Source organism: Polyodon spathula, chromosome 3, assembly GCF_017654505.1.
Source record: "Polyodon spathula isolate WHYD16114869_AA chromosome 3, ASM1765450v1, whole genome shotgun sequence".
NCBI classification, from domain to species: domain Eukaryota; kingdom Metazoa; phylum Chordata; class Actinopteri; order Acipenseriformes; family Polyodontidae; genus Polyodon; species Polyodon spathula.
Genome location: NC_054536.1, coordinates 62,618,469 through 62,632,675, shown reverse-complemented (window position 1 = coordinate 62,632,675; position 14,207 = coordinate 62,618,469). Strand labels below are relative to the sequence as shown.

General features: G+C 35.4%; 1 protein-coding gene across 4 annotated transcripts in view; it reads left to right on the top strand.

Moving 5' to 3' along the window:
* LOC121313286 (ectonucleotide pyrophosphatase/phosphodiesterase family member 2-like) overlaps positions 1 to 13,464 on the top strand; it is a 27,409-nt gene extending 13,945 nt beyond the window's left edge. The window contains exons 14-28 of one of the 4 annotated variants that reach the window (XM_041245661.1): positions 406 to 531; positions 683 to 714; positions 1,101 to 1,228; positions 1,987 to 2,040; positions 2,206 to 2,244; positions 3,268 to 3,352; positions 5,227 to 5,314; positions 5,725 to 5,894; positions 6,085 to 6,133; positions 6,869 to 7,008; positions 7,973 to 8,108; positions 9,162 to 9,239; positions 10,236 to 10,368; positions 12,153 to 12,306; positions 12,866 to 13,464. In XM_041245661.1, coding sequence (XP_041101595.1) covers positions 406 to 531; positions 683 to 714; positions 1,101 to 1,228; positions 1,987 to 2,040; positions 2,206 to 2,244; positions 3,268 to 3,352; positions 5,227 to 5,314; positions 5,725 to 5,894; positions 6,085 to 6,133; positions 6,869 to 7,008; positions 7,973 to 8,108; positions 9,162 to 9,239; positions 10,236 to 10,368; positions 12,153 to 12,306; positions 12,866 to 13,036 — 1,583 coding nt within the window. In that variant the 3' untranslated portion in view covers positions 13,037 to 13,464. The remainder of the gene's footprint in view (positions 1 to 405; positions 532 to 682; positions 715 to 1,100; positions 1,229 to 1,986; positions 2,041 to 2,205; positions 2,245 to 3,267; positions 3,353 to 5,226; positions 5,315 to 5,724; positions 5,895 to 6,084; positions 6,134 to 6,868; positions 7,009 to 7,972; positions 8,109 to 9,161; positions 9,240 to 10,235; positions 10,369 to 12,152; positions 12,307 to 12,865) is intronic. The other 3 variants (XM_041245663.1, XM_041245662.1, XM_041245664.1) reach the window with 3 other exon arrangements.
* Positions 13,465 to 14,207: the final 743 nt, after the last annotated feature.

The window sequence follows — 14,207 nt, the reverse complement described above, 5'->3', positions numbered from 1 at the left end:
GACCCCTTTAGTCTGGCCAGGCGCCTGCAGGCTTGCCTGTTAGCTGCCTGGGAACTGTGTTGTCCTCCGACGCTGTAGCTCCTGGGTGGCTGCATGGTGAGTCCGCAGTGTGTAAAGAAGCGGTCGGCTGATGACAGGAGGACAGCGTGTGTTCATCTTCGCTGCTCCCGAGTCAGCGCAGGGGTGGTAGCGGTGAGCTGAGCCTAAATAATAATTGGGCATTTTAAATTGGGAGAAAATAACAAAAATAATTGGCAACGACTAAATTTATAAAAAATAAAATAAAATAAAAAAAATCATTACATATGCCCAAGACTGCTGCTTGCTGATTTAAAAGGGGGAAGATCAGCATATTGGACCAGATTTTTGGCTGTGAGCTGTCATTTTTTGTTTCTTCTCCTCTAGGAATGGAGGAGGCAAATTGTGACAGAACTGAGTTCTTAAGTTCTTACCTGTCTAATGTTGATGATATTATTTTGGTGCCTGGGTCTCTTGGAAGAATTCGTTCAAGATCTCCCAACAATTCCAAATGTGAGTGAAAAAGTGGGATATGACTTTGTTTTACTATATGTCATAGTTATAAGAGTTGCCTTTCTGGTTGGGTGAAGTAAATGTATACCAACATACATGAAAGACCTTGAATGTTGACAATCTTTAAAAATATGTATGTTCTCCTTTTCAGATGATCCTAAAGCAGTGGTTTCAGATCTTACAGTGAGTTCAAGTTCTGATAAATTTGATTATTGATATTTACTACAGAGAAACATTTTAAATTATGATCTGAATGTTTATATAAAATATTTTATGTAAATGTAACTATTCTGCTGTAGAGTTCAGTAGCACAAATTCATAAAATATTAAAAGTAAAACTGATGTTGAAAATTAAGAGTAATCACCTTATGAACATTTATTAAAAACCTTTCTGATAAAAAAAAAATGCAATGCATGTTTAAATTTGTTACATTTGCAAGATAGTAATGAAACAAATCAGCTGTAGGTGTTTGACTGTTTATTATCAAAGACAGAAAGGAAGCAAGAATTGGGTTATTTTATACAGTTCTACTTCTAACTATTTGTGTGTGTGTGTGTGTTTGTTTTAGTGTAAAAAGTCTGATCAGCACTTTAAGCCTTACATGAAGCAACACCTCCCTAAGCGCCTGCACTATGCAAACAACCGCAGAATTGAAGACATCCATTTGCTAGTGGAGAGGAAGTGGCATGTTGCCAGGTAATATGCTTTTCTTTAGCCCTTTGCCCTTTTGAAGAAAAAAAATGCAATAAAAACTGGGTCTTCCCTTCAGAAAAAAACCAAAACAGTTGTGCAAAGCTGCAGAACAGGAAAGACTCGTCTTAAGTCTCTTTTGCTGGTCAGTTTACAGAGCCGTCAGATGTGGCAATTGGCTGTTCATGTTTGCCGACTAGTGTGTGCTACATAGCATAGTCAAGCTGCTGGTTCAAGATTTAAAAATGAATGGGCCTTGTACTAGGGTAAATAAATAAGTACATCTCTCAAATATAGGTGCACACTTGTGCAAAGTGCATAAAATACACAGCAACAACTGACTTGTTGGGACATTTTTCTAGCAATATTTCCCAACGGAGGAATCCTAAGCAACAATATTAGAAAAATTTTGATTTTATCAGCTTGCTTGTGAAAATTATTTGAAAACGTGCAATTCAACTGTTTTAACAGTTGCAAGTTTTCTGGCTTTAAAATATTTAAGGTTGGTTGTTTTCTCAGTGAAAATTAAAAATATATATTAAAAGAGAATAGGTTTTTTTTTTCAGATTTTAATATGCCTATAATATATATAGTCATGGTGTATAGCCATTTTTTTTTCTTTTTCCACATATTTAACATTTTCTTAAATATGTGGAGCCTAGTCCTGAGACCCACTGTATAGTCCTACCACATGCTGGTTTTCTTCTGGCTTTACTGTGACTGTTAGGAAATGATTAGCAGGTAACTTCTCTTACACTCACCAGAAAGATGTTGGAAAATCATGAGGAGCCATGCAGCCATTTGGATTTTTCTCTAAGGTAATGCAATGTGAAAAAAGTCACATTTGATCCAGAGGTGAAGTAAATTGGTTTTGGAACTTAGTATTCACAGTAGCAAGTCATTCTGATGATTTTAAGCTATTTTGGAAAGACTTAAACGTTCCTACCTGTTCATTTTTTTTCACATGTTTTTTGCTTTTATAGAAAAAATATCATGATGGCTCAACATAAAACGCCTAAACGGTAAACAAACAGAAGTTGGACAATACATTAGAAACACATGTCATATGTAGCACATACTTTTACAAGTGGATTGACCCTCACATGACTGATTAGTACTAATGAGATCCCTGAAGTGCCTTGTATATAGCAACAGTAAAAGCTGCTTCTCTCTGCTTCAAGTCAGTTTCTCTTCAAGTCGGCTACTGCTAACTTTGTAGGTACTCTCTTACATCTGCTTTTGTATCCCAAAACTGTTTCTTCTGAAACCACAGTATATGCAGTGTCTCAAGTGCTGGTTCTGTGACCCATTCTGGAGAACAGACTTTGCAGATTTCCACCTGAAATGTCCCTGAAGGAAACAGTAATCATCCTTCAAAACAGTTTAAACACTTTATAAATTGCTCTTGTAAAATCAGCAGGCCATACTCTATTGGCTGTCATATGGCAGGTGGTTCTTCTGTCCAACTCTTCTATTGTTGTTATATGATGACAAATCTGAACAACAATTTAACAAAGTAGTCACTTAACAGTTCTGTTGCAATCAGCGCATGGGGTAGATATTTCTGTACCTTTTCTGAAGTGCTTTGTCAGCGTTCCCCAGCTTTTTTGTGACGTGTAATTTTGGTTGCCGTTGAGGAGGGGGTTACCTTTTTGTTTTGTAATAAAAAGGATCCATTTACAAAAGTGATTTTGCAAACAGTAAACTCGCCGTCTGATATTTTACATTAGAAAATCAGTGTACATTCATGTCTCATTTAAACTGCTTTGCTAACTTTCCTTAGCACTGCTGTGGCCCTACTCCAATCTGCAAATGATTAATAGGAGAAGCAGTGCTTGTACACCTGACCTGGCTTGGTATACATGGCTTTGAGAGGAAGGACCAACTAGAGGAAAATGAGCAGATAAACGAAAAAGAACTGTAAACTAGCGGGTTAGCAGGTCAAGGCCTGTGTAGAGCCATGTACAGTAGGGGTCATTTCACCACAGTCTAGGTATGGGCATTTGGCTTTAACTGTCTAACCACTGATTGTATTTGGATTTTAGGAAATCTGTGGAGGGAAGGAAACATCCTGGGAAATGTGCTTTCTTTGGAGATCATGGTTATGACAACAAAATCAATAGTATGCAGGTAGGTTGGTGTAGTTGGTTCTTGTTTTTAACCCCTTTTAGAGCAATAACCAATAGCATGAAATTAAAATTTCTCCTGAGTTTTCAAGGGTTTCTTCAGTTTTAAAGATGGTCAATCCTAGTGGTGCAATTGGCACCCTAATCTTCTATTCGATTGTCATATAGGCATTTCTCAACGATAATCAATGCATTGAGGTTTTTGTTTTTCAAAATAAAGAACATTAGTTTTTTTTAAAAAAAGGACCAATATCTAAAAACACTGTTGTGCATAATAGTTAAACAAAAAGGCATGACTTGCATTCAAATTAGAACACTGTTTTTGGTGCATCTTGTAATTAGTTTTTGTTGTGTTTGTCTTTTTTTAGTTATTGTCCTGTCTTGCGTTGTATTTTTTGTTTGGTTTTTGTTGGTGGTTCGTTTTGTGTGTTTTTTGAAGGAAAAGGCAAGAGTTGGTTGTGTTATGTTTTTTTGGCTTTTGTTTTCTTGTGTCTTGGTTTTTTTTTGTCTTTTGATCTTCCGATATATTAAAAAAAAAAAAAAAAAAAAATAGAATTGGATGTCCGTTAAATATTGTAATAATAAAAAATACTATATTTTAACAGAAGTAATTTCTGTCTGAACTGTGGTTGTTCATTACTGTTAACATGTTATGTCCAAAAGCAAAGCAAAACATTTGAATTAATCTCATAAATTCTGACAATTTAACTATCATACTAAATTCTGCTTCTTTTTATATATCATCACCATATAATCCAAACACAGCGTGCTTTGAAACAAAATAAGGTAACCGATATATTTAGAGATTAAAAAAAAATAAATAAATAAATAAATAAATGTGTTGCCTTCATTTTTAAATCAAGAAAACATGAATGTAATAGGCCTACTTCGAGTTGGACAAGCCACATCAGAATGTAGAGGCCTAAAGTGTGTATCCTAGCAATGCAGTAACACCATGTAACACTTTTTTTTTTTTTTTTTTTTGTTCCTGGGTAGTAAGTGTTATTTCCTAATTGCTTATGCCTCAAAAGTATAGAAAATGGCTATTATTCCCCACAAACTTTGCTTTTGTGACCAGGACAGTGATATGTGTGTCTTTTTGTTCACATAAAGTCAGAAAAAAACAACATATGAATCCAAATTAACATGTATTTATACTAAAGTAATACAAAAATGACTACAAAAGATTTAGAAGTGAGTAGTTTTTCGAGATTTACGATTACTATTTACAGTATAATCGTAAATCTCGAAAAATGACTCACTTCTAAATCTTTTGTAGTCATTTTTGTATTACTTTAATATAAATGCATGTTAATTTAGATACATATGTTGTTTTTTTCTGACTTTCTGACAAAAAGACACACATTTGTCCGTTTTCCCATTGGAAATAGTGATATTTTGAAATATCACTGTCCTGGTCACAAAGGCAAAGTTTGTGGGGAATAATAGCCATTTTCTATACTTTTGAGGCATAAGCAATTAGGAAATAACACTTACTACCCTGGAACAAAATTTGTGTTACATAGTGTAATCGTCCGTACTAGCACTAAAAGCAGCACACTCTCACACACTCAAGGTTTTAATGCAAACCGGCAACAGGATACTTCAAACTGGGTTCTAATTTGATGCATCGATTCACCACTATAAAATCGGACCGCTGGAAATTTAAGGACAGATGATCAGTAATCGATGCATCGATTAATTATTGCACCACTAATAAATTCCTTGGGTAGTAAAACATTTCTACCACAAACAGATGAGTTTCAAACTATGGCAGCCTAGAAGTCCCAAAATGCAACCGTCTTTCTCAACCAGCAGAACCAATATTTATTTATTTTTTAGCCAAACTGATTTCAAATGGAGCATTTTGTTTTACAGACCATCTTTCTAGGATATGGACCAACCTTTAAATACAAGACAAAAGTTCCAGCGTTTGAAAACATTGAACTCTACAATGTCATGTGTGGTAAGATATGTGTACATAAATATGAGTAAGCCATGGCAGGCATGGGGCTTTGTGGCATTTCATGTGGTTGGATCTTTTAAATTCATTAATAGCTGTTTGTTCAGCCAAAATTTACAGCAACTATAATGGTGTGTCTGTTATATATATTTTTTATTTGAGTGTAAGTAAAACATCCGATCAGCCACTGTTTAGATCAATTGAATTAACCCTGGTGAGTCTTAATGTTTGGTTAGTAAGACTATTAAAGGGAGCCAAGCTGCTGGTCCCCATGCTTATGTTTGAGTCTTTTAACAAAGTAGGGTACCTATTCACTCCAGCGAATCTGAACTGTTGAATTCAAAGGTGCATTCAATGTATGATTCCTTAAATGATACATGCCGATAGATTCACCATGATATTTTATATTCCAGACCTTTTGGGACTGAAACCTGCTCCTAACAACGGGACCCATGGGAGTCTGAACCACCTCTTGAAAAGCCCCCCATTCAAACCAAGCATGCCAGATGAAGTAGCCAAACCATTAAATCCTGTACCTGCTTCTGCTATCGTTGATGAATTGGGCTGTACTTGCGATGAGAAAGTGAGTGGCATTTTTAGTCATTTTGAATACACTGATGAGACTGGGAGGGGAAGGGTCTTGATTTCACAGAATTTGTAATTTTTTAATTATTTTTTTTTAAAAGTTGGTTCTGTTCCAGTTAAGAGAAATTTGCCAAAGCCATTTACATCTTGTTAAGGTGCATACATTTTTAAATCCTCTTCTCTTGTAGAATAAAGGAGATGAACTGAACCAGCGCCTGGCCAACAAGGGAACGGATGGTAACTACTCTTTGCGCTCTTATTTGCCTCATTTAGTGTTAAATACGCCCCCAACATTATTGTTTTTAACATGTTTAAGGACCCCAAACTAAAAAACTTAGTCTGCAGTTTATCAATTCATAGCTACAATATTTCGGCTTCTGCCTTCAGATAATGTGGAGGAAATAGCAAGATAGAGTGGTCATTATTTAAGTTTGGTTTCATTGGATAGAAAGAGGGTTCCTTGTCAATTTTGAGTTGCAACATCACAGAAGTGCATCTAGTTTGCTGTACCACCTGCATGCTCAGATTTCCCACCTATGGATGAAAATAAAACCACGTTAAACCTGTTTTTAAATTCTAACCTGTATAAATTGTAAAAAAAAGAGCGTTGTAGGTTTCATGAGCACAAGCACATTTTTATGGAGATAAGAGATCTACCTCTTGACTCATTTATATTGCCCTGTTGGTTTATGGTCGTGCATTCTGCAAAACAATAAATAAATAAAAACAGTCTACCAAAGATATATTTAAAGTTGGCATACTGCCTAAGTGAAGGTCAGGGTGACTTGAGTAAAGATTGAACGCAAATACTCGGGTGTGCAACATGTTGTACTTTCTTTTTTCTCAACTAGTTATCACAGAAATAAATCTGTTGCAGGGAATATATTGTTTGGGGTTATTTTTTTGTTTTGTATTGGATCTATTATTTTATTCACCATAAAGAATTTCCTTAAGTTTTATTTTCTTTTTCAGATAGCAAACATCTGCTCTATGGTAGGCCTGCAGTACTTTTCCGCACAAAATACAGCATTCTGCATCATTGCGACTTTATAAGTGGTTACAGTGACACCTTATCAATGCCTCTTTGGACATCTTACACAGTTACTAAACAGGTATGCATCAGTTCTATGTGTAATACAATATCTTACCATTATGAAACCGCTTAATGAAAGCTCTATTATGTATTTATATATAATAATGTATATGCATTATTTCTCAAACCCAAACATTTCCACATTTAGTTTTATAAAGTATTACAGTTGTCAAAAAGATATGTGTTTTACCTTTCCAACCAAATGCTTATACCTCTAATATATCTGGGCAACTGTGCATGATTGTGTTAAAGTTCAGTACTGTATATAACCCATGTGTGATGTGTCTACTGTCTGACTGTCAACACTTGTTTCAGGACTCTGTGATGCTTTGGCATCTGCCTGTTAATAGGATTTAACTGGGTAGCACAAATGTAGCTTTACATTCACTGGCAGCTATTATTTTGAAGCATTTACAGGCAAGTTTAAAATAATCTCCATTACTGCCCATGTATCCAAGTTGGCTGCCATATAGCAACCCGATGCAGATTGCAGGTGGTGGTGGGGAGTTTGCTTTGTTTTTGAGCTAGATGAGCATAACGTTTGTTTTGAGGAGTGCATTAATTTGCTCGTCAAGTCCGTTAATATGTTACTGAAGTTTGTATTACATATACTAAATGTAGGCAGCAGTTAAACAGATTTGATGATGCTTTCGTTATTTTATGGAGTCCCATTACACAAGGATCTGCAGTTATTTTGCCTCTATTTTGTAATCTAGTAACACATGCTCAAGCCTATAATACACATGGCATGGGATTCAATGGTATGTTTTGTATACCTGTGTATACCTAGAATACAGTGTCTGCTGTATTCTAGTCAACTTGGCAGAGAGGATGGGATTTCTGCTAATGATTGCTTAAAGTCTCTCTGTGCTGATCGATATAAAGGGTGGTATATCAATAAATATTGTGTAAGGTAAGGCACACTAAGATTTACAAACATTATTCCCGCACCCCATTAAACTTATCGCACTGTATTTATTCAGGCTGATGTTTCCCATATTCCTGACTCGCTGAGCAGCTGCGTGAGGCCTGACATTCGGATGCCTCCTGCCAACAGTCAAACCTGCTCTGCCTACAAAGCAGACAAGCAGATGTCCTATGGGTATCTGTTCCCTCCACGTGAGTTGTGGTTCACCTAATCCGTTCATATATTTCTAGTAAATTGACAACGATTTTTTGTAATTTTTATAAAAAATGAAATGGTGAACTTGCCAGCTCTATGTAGAAAAAAAAAGCTAGATAATATAATTTTTAGGCTGTTCTGCAAGTACTTTAAACTGTACACATTTCCTACTTTTGTTATTGTACACATTTGTATTACTGTAGAAATGAGTGTGTCAGACTATTTGGAATTAAATATGTCCCTTTTAGTGCCTTAATATATAAAACTGTTGACAGTTTTATTGCCCAAAGCGTTTCTGAAAGTCCTGAAATAGTTTGTTGGTGACATCGGTGGATTTGCAGATTCATATGGGATGCTTCAATAAGGGCTGCTTTTTATGTAAAATGTAATACATGTACTAATGTCTAAACAATAATTTAGTACATGGATCCTAACATTTTTGTCACACGTACATTTTTTAAAATTTATTTTATTATATTTGTTTTTTTTTTTTTATTTATTTGAAAAATATTCTTCAAAATACATTTTTTACAAGGGGCACACTAGTTTCAACAAAGATTCCAAGCTCTCTCTTCTACCATTTTTATTCAGAAACAAAATAATCAAAAGTCCATTACATTTTTTCTATAAAGTAATTAGTATTATTATTATTATTATTATTATTATTATTAGTTGTGCCGTTTAACCTCAGTCCTGACCTGCCGAGGGCAGAGAAACTGAAAACTGTACCAAATTGTTGTAAACCATGTGATGGTTCTGGAAGTGGCACTACTTAACAAAAGTAGTCACTGAGGACTGACCTAAAACCATCCAGCCAACTTATTTCACTACTCATCTAAAAGGGATTTAAATTATAGCTCTGCAGATTTAAAATCCACCTGTGTACCAAACATTAAGACGATAACTTTTGCATTGTCTCTATACGCAGTGATGTTGAATTTGTAGAAAGTCATACACAATCAGCATCCAGAACTCTATTGAAATGAGGTTAGCTTACAAGGTTATAAGTGGATCAAAATGACCAGAACAAATAATTGTTTTCTTTCCAGAACTGGCCTCTTCCTCTGAAGCTAGATATGATGCTTTCCTCATAACAAATGTTGTTCCAATGTATCCTGCCTTTAAGAGTAAGTAATAGAAATCAGATGGATGAAGTGCTGCATAATTTGGTGTTTTTGTTTAAAATTGATCATCCCAAAGTTAAGAAGTCTATTGGGATAGGTTATAAACATCCTTGACAGATTGCAATAATATATAAACTAGAACGAGGCAGCAACCTGAAGCTCTAAATCTCAGTGCCCTACTAATCAACTTGCTACTGCATCTGACAAGTTGAACAAAGCAGCCGTGAAATGTGTGTGTGTCTGATTTGTGGATATTCCTTTTTTTGTATTATTTATTTGCATCTGGACATAGAGAAATTATTTGCTTTTATGATGGTTGTAAAGATCAGTACAAATAGCAAAACAATGGACAAGCACTGGCAGCCTACAGGGTTATTTCCAATAACTCAACACAGCAGGATGTTTGTTGAATGATTTAAGCCCATGAAATGGGGACAGTATTTTAGTGGTGTTGTTGTACTTTAGCAGTTGCCGGTACCATTTATCCCTTGCATTTGAAATGTGATTCATTGAGTTCCTGAGAGGAAAAAATATTCTAACTGGGAAGAACTGTTTATGATTTAAATGCGAGTCCATGTTTGTTTTTATTTTTTTAAATGAATGCACATTTTGGAAGAAAAGGATTTCAAAAACAGAGCATTTTAAGTGATTTGACCAACGGTGCTTTTTACCTATTTTATTAACATAGTAATGGTCCTCCTTTTATTGCGCTGAAAATATTCTGCTTCATGTTTTATTATTAGTATCTTGATTACATTAAGCTGCTAAAAAGCCTTCCTCAAAACAAACAAAATACAACTGATGGAAACTTTGATATCAGAAAAATAGACATACAGGGATTCTGGTTTTCAGTTTTTGCATAATTTATGTTCAATTTAAAATGGTTAATATAATGGTATAATATGTGGCTCAGCATGGCAATCTGGAAAGTCTTGATCTTGAAAGGTCCCTGTGACTGGTAAAAGCTTCTGATGCATGTGTATTTTTCCTTCCCTGCAGAAGTGTGGAACTACTTCCAGAGGGTTCTTGTGAAGCGATATGCAACAGAACGCAATGGAGTCAATGTTATAAGTGGTCCCATCTTTGATTATGACTATGATGGTCTTTATGATACTGCTGACAAAATTAAACAGTAAGTGCTGCTTTTTATTGAATGGTTTATGGAATACATTATTACACTTTTATTACACTAAAAAAAAAAAAAATTCTTAGTTATTTTGTACTTTTTGGTTTGCATATTACTTATTGAAACTGCGTCACCATTGTAAAGGGAATGTGGAATGTCAAACTATCTTGACTACTAATCATATTATACTTCAGCCTCTAACAGTAACTTTGTAGGTCAGCCAGTGCAGCACAATTACACCATAGGAATGTATGTGCTTTCCAACTGACAGACAGTAAATTCAGATAATATTGTAGAATCAATAATCTGTCAAACACACTCTTAAAATGTAATTTACTGTATTTATTTTGCTCTTATTTGTTTATTAGTTTCTACTGACTATTGTACTTTTAACTGCTCAGTGATATTCTGCAATGTGATACTCCTATAATGTGATATTTTGTATTACTATTTATTTCTTGGCAGATGCCCTTATCCAGGGCGATTTGCAATTGTTACAAAGTATCACATTATAAGGTATCATGTAAGATTAGATAAGAGCAGTTATAAAGTACAATAAAATCAGTAGCAGATAAGTCATATAAGATCAAAACAAAGAATACAGTAAATAATTACATTTAAGAGCGGGTTAGACTAAAAGCAGTTCACTTGTAGTAAAAAATAATTTCTTATATTAGTGAAGTCCAGTAAGAGCAAGTAGTAAGTACGAAAAAATGGGTGAGAATGATTTCAAAGAAGAGCAATTACACAAAATGTGAGTACAGATACCTAGAAGAGTAAAACCAGGTATAAGATACAGGAAGTAGTTAGTTAAGAGCAGCAGTAGTAGAGTACAAGCTGATGCAAGTACAATTGGGTGCCATATAGTCGACCAGTTGTGAGGTTTACAGATGTTGTCTGAGGAGTTGTAGAGTTGTTGTCTACAGGTGTCTTGAAGAGGCACCGGAAGGTGGTTAGGGGCTGAACAGTCCTGATAGCTGCGGTTAGGTTGTTCCACCACTGAGGGCCAAGGGCGGAGAAGTGAGGGAGCAGAGGTGGGGTACAGCTAATCTGCCGGAGGTGGAGGAGCGGAGGGGTTGAGAGGCGGTGTAGGGGAGACATGATAGTCTGGAGATAGGAGGGAGCAGAAAGAGCAAGACAGCAACAGACGAGTACAAGAGTTTTGAATTGGATGCGAGCAGCGATAAGGAGCCACTGCAGAGAGCCAGTGGGAGAAACGAGGAAGGGAAAAGACGAGCAGCAGCGTTTTGGATGAGCTGGAGTGGACGGATAGCAGAGGCAGGGAGACCGGCCAGGAGGGAGTTGCAGTAGTCAAGGCGGGACAGTACCAGGGCCTGCGTGGAGTAGTCAGTGAGGAAGGGGTGAATTCTGCTTATGTTGCTGAGGAAAAAGCGACAGGAGTTTGAGAGTAGGAGAGGGAGGGAGTTGAGGGTGACACCAAGGTTCTTGATGGATGAGGAGGGAGAAAGGGTGGTGGATTCTCAAGAGAAATGGGATGGAGAGAACAGTGGTGGGGGGGGGGGGGGCAGGAGTGTCTGATTTGCAGAGGTTGAGTTTATGATGCGAGTGCATCCAGGAGGAGATGGCAGAGAGGCAGGTAGAGATACAGGAAGAAATGTTGGAGCTGGAGTTTTGTACTGTGATATCTTGTGACCATTGTAAGTTGCCCTGGATAAGGGTGTCTGCTAATAAATAAATAATAATAATAGCATACCACTTACTATCAATCTGTTCTTTTAATTCAAAATTAAATTTTACTGGGTTTTGATTTCTTTTTTTTTCTTTTCTAGGTATGTTGGTGGATCCGTTCCAGTGCCAACACACTACTACAGTATTATAACCAGCTGTCTGGACTATACCCAGGCAACAGATAAATGTGACGGTCCCCTGAGCGTGTTCTCTTTCATTCTTCCTCACAGAGCTGATAACGATGAAAGCTGTAATGTAAGTTATGTTTAGTTTCTGTAGCCTGCAACACTATGTTTGTAGAAATATGAGCTTGCTGATTTTGGAGCAGGAGGTTTTGGTTTAAGATTTTTTTTTTTCAGTCTGTTTGTGCAACAAGGACACATATCAACATATACACATGTTAGTATATAATATATAATATATATATATATATATATATATATATATATATATATATATATATATAATATAACATATATATGTATATATATAGTTTTAGTAACCAAAATAATAATAATAAAAATATATAAATAAATGTGTTTCTTTAAACCTCATAAATATATAAACAAATTTCAATTTGGAAAATGGCCTTGACATGCTTTCTTCAGTTAAAACTTTCACTAGGACCCAGTGAGTAGTAAATAATTTAGTAAATGTGCTTCTAGCAAACTTTATTACAGTTGAAGTTCATTAATGCAAAAAGCACCATAGTAAGACTTTGTTTTATAAAGTTAACTCTTTTAAGATATACTGTATACTTGTGTGGTTCGTCCTTTTTTATGTTTTTTTTTTGGTTCTTTTTAAACAAATGTAGAGTTCAGAGGAAGAATCAAAGTGGGTTGAAGACCTCATCAAGATGCATACAGCACGAGTGAGGGACATTGAAATTTTGACTGGTTTGGATTTCTACCGCAGGACCAGCAGAAGTTACATAGAGATTCTTTCTTTAAAGACTTACTTGCATACTTACGAGAGTGAGATATAACCTGCTAACTGTAATCAGTACATCTTTGACGCACAGGTGTATATTTTCATACTGTTTGTATTTATTATTTCTAAATCCTGAACTTTTTTTAAAGGCTGTTTTTAATCCTTTGTAACAAATCCACTTTTTTTCAGCTAACAGGCATGTGTCCTTTTTTTAGATTTTTTTAAAAAAAATTTTGTCCTAACTAATTAGATTTAATTAGTGTCTTTGTTAAAAATGTCTAATACTGTGGCCTTTTTAAGCCCGAATTAAAGTGGTGCTGCAAGATTGGGACTTTGTAATCTGAATCTTGATCTGTATACAACAATGAATTTATAATTGTAATATTTCATTTTATACTTGTATTATTAACTGTGTGATTTGACTTATTTATGCCTTATAGACCAATTAAATCTCCAAATATAATAAACAGTGTTTTAAATTAATATGTCTTTCTGTTTTACTGGCATTGTTTTATGCGTTTACTCAACTAGCCAATACACGTTAAAAATGTTTAAAAGATGTTGGGTTCCTGGGACTACAAGGAATAGTATCCATTACATCAAATAAATAATCCACTGTATCACGAGCAGTGAGGGCAGACATTTGACTACTGGTGCAATTCCAACACTACTATTGCTCAAGTAAAGAAAATGCACAAACACCAGCGGCACTATGATTATGTGATATAGGATAATCTCATCAACTTCTGCATCCAGTTTCTGTCATTAAAACTATTAACACGCTTGCTCTGCTTGTGTGTGTGTGTGTGTGACTTACCCTTAGAATTCCTTTTGTTTTGGCTACAATTTTACTGTGCACTTTCAACTTTGTTCCATTGCTTAGGCGTACCAGTGGGTGGAAGATAACTGCTCCTCAGTGTCCAGCAAGGTAAGATGAGAAGGGAAGTCCAATTAATTGCATATATTTCAAATGGCAAACTGCATTTGTAACATCAACCGCCTGAGAAAGAGAGCTCAATCATTCAAGAGATGAGACCTTTCTTATTGCCATCTGTTACATTCTGGGCTCCCTCTGGTGGTTTATATTCAATAAATAAATGATCACATTCAAACCAAATATGTTCACCTGTGTTCAATACATATATGTAATCCATATCCTTCATGAGAGAGAAATACTTTTTTTTTTTTTTTTTTTTAATTATATAAGCAAAATAAGAGGGATGTGA